The sequence below is a fragment of the Camelus ferus genome, chromosome 7 (genome assembly GCF_009834535.1).
Source record: "Camelus ferus isolate YT-003-E chromosome 7, BCGSAC_Cfer_1.0, whole genome shotgun sequence".
In the NCBI taxonomy this organism is placed as follows: Eukaryota; Metazoa; Chordata; class Mammalia; order Artiodactyla; family Camelidae; genus Camelus; species Camelus ferus.
Genome location: NC_045702.1, coordinates 61,815,105 through 61,819,918, shown reverse-complemented (window position 1 = coordinate 61,819,918; position 4,814 = coordinate 61,815,105). Strand labels below are relative to the sequence as shown.

The following is a 4,814-nucleotide window of genomic DNA, read 5'->3' as shown; positions in this document are numbered from 1 at the left end:
CTTGTGTACAAGTCTTTGGGTGGGCATATGTTTTCATTCCACTTGAACAAGTACCCCAGGGGTGGAACTGTCTGATCATATGGTAAGTGTATGTTTAACTTCTATAAGAAATTGCAATACTGTTTTCCAAAGAGGTGGCTTCGTGTTACACTCCCTCCAGCATTGTATGAGAATTCCAGTTTCTCTTCACCCTTGCCAGCACTTGGTATAGTCACTCTTTTTAATAACAGCCATTCTGGTGGATCACCAGCTTGTGGCTGTGAAGATTAGTTTTGAAACTAAGGTTGTTTAAAAATTTTAATTGATCATTTATTTAAAAATGATTAGAATGATTTTTCTACCTGGAATAGAAATAAATGTTACTACCCCCCAAAATTCAAGAATGGAAAGAGAATTTTTATGGGGTGTTGTGTAAATTTTCAAGACTCGTGTTAGCAGGTCCTGGTGAGCACAGTTGAGCTAGTAAGCACATCACTACTCTGAAAAACAGCAACAGCGGGAGAAACTGAATTTGTATTGGCAAGGCCAGGAGAGTTAGAAGATGGGCTGGGTGAGAACCCAGCTTGATCAGTTACTAATGGATGCTTCTCCAGTGCACACGCAGAATATAGTCTAGGACTCTGCTTTTAGTTTTCTTACTCTTATCTGAAGAAAACACTGTCTTTGAGACTAATGGGGAAAATAATGTCTAAATATTAAATTGGATGGTTCTGATGGTGGCCAACATATAGTAAACTATGGGTAGAAATAAAGAGCTTGGATATAGATTCAGACAGTCATATTCTCCCTTGGCCCAACTTTTCACTAATCATGCGATTCTGAGTGATTTTACTTCAGTTCCTGGGTCCAGTTTTCCTAATGTGTAAAATGGTCCTGACGTATCAACTCTGACGGGCAGCTGTTGGGAACAGCACAGCAGTGTACGTGAGGTGCCCGGAGTACTTTACGTGCGGGATCAGTAGTAGTTAGAATGATGGCTCGTGGGCCAAAGGAGAAATGGAAGATGGTTTAGTTTGGCAGAACCCAGGGGAAAATGGTGCAGGGGAACTTTGTGGTCTCTCACTTTCTTATCAGCAACATCTTTGCCCTTGGTCTTTACCTTCAACTAGGAGAATTTAGGTATAGAATTTTTTTTTTTAAACCCCCCTATATTGTTGCTATGGCTTGTACAGAAATATCTTATGCCCCCTCTACCCATTTGTATTGATTAAAGATTGTTTTAAAACTCTCAAATCAAATTGTTCTTATACCAGATTATCATTAAAATAACTTCATCTTGAAATTGTAATACACATGCTACACAGAACCATCCTCACAGAAAACCCCACAGAGATGACACTGTTAGTAGTGGATTTAAAAAGCACTTCTCACCACCAGTGCTGCCATGACAGGGCCGTGGATGATGTAGAGCAGGTTGGTGTCCACGCTCAGCCAGCAGCTGAATAAAAGGAGGCGGGATACATCAGCACACTTGCATTTTATTTCCAAATATGTCAACGAAAAACCACAATACTTACTTGTCATTGAAGAGCAGCGCCCTAGAAATAGCATGAGCAGTAGTTGGCAGCAGTGGGAGCCCTAAAATGTGAAAAAGTACAAAAGCTGTAACTACAGTCGTATGGAAAATGGTAGTGCACTTTCAAGCCCTGGGACCAGTGTAACATCTTGTCAAGATATTTCCTGTTGTTTTTGTGCAAATTATCTTTGGTCAAACCAAATATATCATATGCTTTCAGAGAGTTTGGTTAAGAGCATCCAGATAATTAAAAGCCTTTCACAGATTATCCAGTATGGTGGGGACATTATTACTCTCATGATGACTATAATCCTATCGTTATGTTGTGGTGATGGTGATGACAGTTACCTGAGACCAGAAAGCTTTTTGTTAAGAAAAAAAAATTCCTTTTCTCAGATGTATCCATGCACAATAGAATATTGTTTGATTTAGTTGAGACATCTATAGAAAGAGGTTTTAAAATTACCAGATTAAGAAACGTGTCTCAGAAGTGAGTTTGACCCCCACACTTTTATTTTCTGTGTATTATATGCAAAAAGAGAACGACTCAGAATAGTGAGTTTTCACCTAAGAACAACCTCGGCTTCTGAACCCATGAAACATATAATTCAACAGGACCCTCGATTAAATGTTTGACCTGAAAGAATTTTGACTGTTACACAAAACACAATTATCTTTTACTCAGAGCAGTTCTAACATGCCATTTTCCCACTCAGGTTTAGAATCAGAAATCCATTCTCTAGATTTATTCTGATATACTTGTTCTAGAATTAGACAGCAAGAGATACAATATGACCTCACTTCCACCTCATCCTGTAGAAAGAAAAATGGGTTTCTTACTTAATACAAAGACCCTATGTCTGCTCATTCCTAGGGCTCTTTGCCTTCCTCCAGCCATGTCTCTGTTTATGCTGTCTATTTTTCTTTCCTTTTTTCCCTCCAGGCTTCAAGAGCCATAACAACCTTTCCCGCCCGCTAAAGATAGTGAGAGTAAGACTAATCCTCTCTCGCTAGGATTCTTCAGGGGCACTAGATAAATTCTATCTGTCCATCATAAAAGCTCATGGTAGGGTGGGGAAATTCCCATCTTTGATTTATAACAAGGGGAGAACCAGCAAGGTGAAGAATCAATCTGAAGAGGGTTGTAAAATACATGATTTTTTCTGAGAATTAAACTTCAGTATTTGAAGTTGCTTGAGATTTGAGAGAAACTGACCAGGCAGCAGTCCCAGGCAGTCTTTTTTTTTCTGTTGGGGAGTTCACCGCCAGATACTTTTTACCCAGGGGGTGATGTTCATAATGTCTCTTATAATTCTTTAACATTGGAGTGGGTAAAATTATTCACAGCTGAAATGAATGAATGACCCACCATTAAAAAATTATCCCACTGGGTTTGGGTAATATATTTGGGTTAAAATTCATGTATTCCTGTTAGGAAGGGGTGTTATAGAAACAAATACTGCACAGGGCCATCCTGAAGTAAACTGGAGAAGACAGGCATCTGTTAGCTGGGTTTGCTTCCTGAAGACATTCTCATAATCATGTCCCTCCTTCTCAGCTCTCACCCTCATTCATGCTCATCACAGTCTGTGTGAACTTGTTAAAAGCTTCTACCAACTTCTCTTGGAGACTCAACCTGTGTCCCATCGCTCCTCAAAGGACCTGGGCCCCTGACTGTTTGAGACCAAGACTAGAAAAAGACTGTAAATGTACAGAGGTAAAGGTGGCTCAAAACTCAGCTGCAGAAAATACATACCCCATCCCAGGACATAGTACCAGCGCAGAGACTGTCCCTCAACAAACACTGACACCACGATGAGAGTGTGGAGATAGACCCCTTCACAGAGCATCCAGAAATAATTGCACGCCATCATGTACTGGTGGAAAAAGTGCAGAATCTTGCAGATCAGCTGTTGGAAAGAAATGGAGATACTCAGTGGAAGACACTAGCAAGGGTTTGGCAGCAAACAGAGTGAATGTGAAAATGAGCCAAAATATCTGCATCCTGAAAGGCAGTGTCCCCAGGCATCTGTCAACACTTGTCACCCTTTATATGCAGACATCAGAGTAATAGAGTAATAGTGCATAGATTATTAGTATTACACGTAAACAGCCAGCCAACTGGGGCACTGGCAGCCCTAGTCCCCCAAATGTTCTTTCCCCCTTACACTCAGGTGACTTATTTAGACTATTTAGACTAGACAGGTTATCTTCCTGCAATGTGTCTGAGACCCATAAGTTTTGACAGCCTCCCAGGATTTGTCACATGACTTTTATGGCCCCTTTTCTGTGGCCAATGAGGAGCACAACGCAGAAATTGTTAATGCTCTCCTAAAGTTCACCGTTCTGTTAGTGATGCCTCCTTAGCAGTAAAAGAGGAAAAAGCCAGGTGATAAAATTTTAATATATGAGCCAGGAGCTATGCTGAGCCCAAATGACGTAATTCTGCTTTCAAGGGAGCCTTAGTTTCTATATTGGGTTTCAAGTGTTTGGGATACAGAGATTAAGATAACATCTTTGCTTAGTACTCAGTACTGATGTAGGATCCACACTTGCGGGGCAATCAGATTAACTTCATATTGTTTTTATAGAAATAATTGTTGCTTAAACTGCATAACAGAACACCCTAAACGATTTCCTAGTCACCTCTAGAGGAGGGCTTGTCATCTTGGCACTGCTGATGTTTCAGACTGGGTAATTTTTTTTGCTGTGGGGGCTGTCCTGGGCAATGATGGGTGTTCAGCAATATTTCTGACCTCTATCCACTAGATGCCAGTAGCACCCCCCACCCAGTCATGACAATCAAAAATGCTTCCAGACACTGCCAAATGTCCCCTAGGGAGCAAGACGTCCCCGTTGAGGACGACTGCCCTAGGGTGTTTAGCTGTGCTTGAATCCCTCTAACAACAACACTAACCATTTAGCATTCAAGACCTTGCACACTAGGGATGATTATTTGCATTATTATCGTACCAAGTGCTCGGCTTTACATTATGTTGCTCCTTACTACATTCTGAGTCTGGCAGGATTTCAGGCCTTCTGTTTTACAAAGCAAAGTAGCCATAAAGTGACTTTCAGTATTGCAGTAACCTTTTCAGGACCACTCATTTCTATTCAATGCATAGCAACTGTGAATCATTTACTGGGAATCTGACGTGCTGAGGTAGCCAGCTAGGTCCACGAGAAGGCAGACAATGCATTTTTCAGAGATAGAATCAACCTCTTTTCTGACCAAAGTGGAACAATAGCGTAGATAATTCAAAACATCAGGTAGTCGAAAAGTAATTTATATTTGGCT

At 40.8% G+C, this 4,814-nt stretch overlaps 1 protein-coding gene across 1 annotated transcript in view; it reads right to left on the bottom strand.

Moving 5' to 3' along the window:
- CALCR (calcitonin receptor) overlaps nucleotides 1–4,814 on the bottom strand; it is an 86,185-nt gene that overhangs the window by 1,494 nt on the left and 79,877 nt on the right. The window contains exons 9-11 of the mRNA XM_032483997.1: nucleotides 3,273–3,426; nucleotides 1,518–1,578; nucleotides 1,372–1,438 (exon numbers count right to left, since the gene is read on the bottom strand). Of these exons, the coding sequence (XP_032339888.1) occupies nucleotides 1,372–1,438; nucleotides 1,518–1,578; nucleotides 3,273–3,426 (282 nt within the window). The remainder of the gene's footprint in view (nucleotides 1–1,371; nucleotides 1,439–1,517; nucleotides 1,579–3,272; nucleotides 3,427–4,814) is intronic.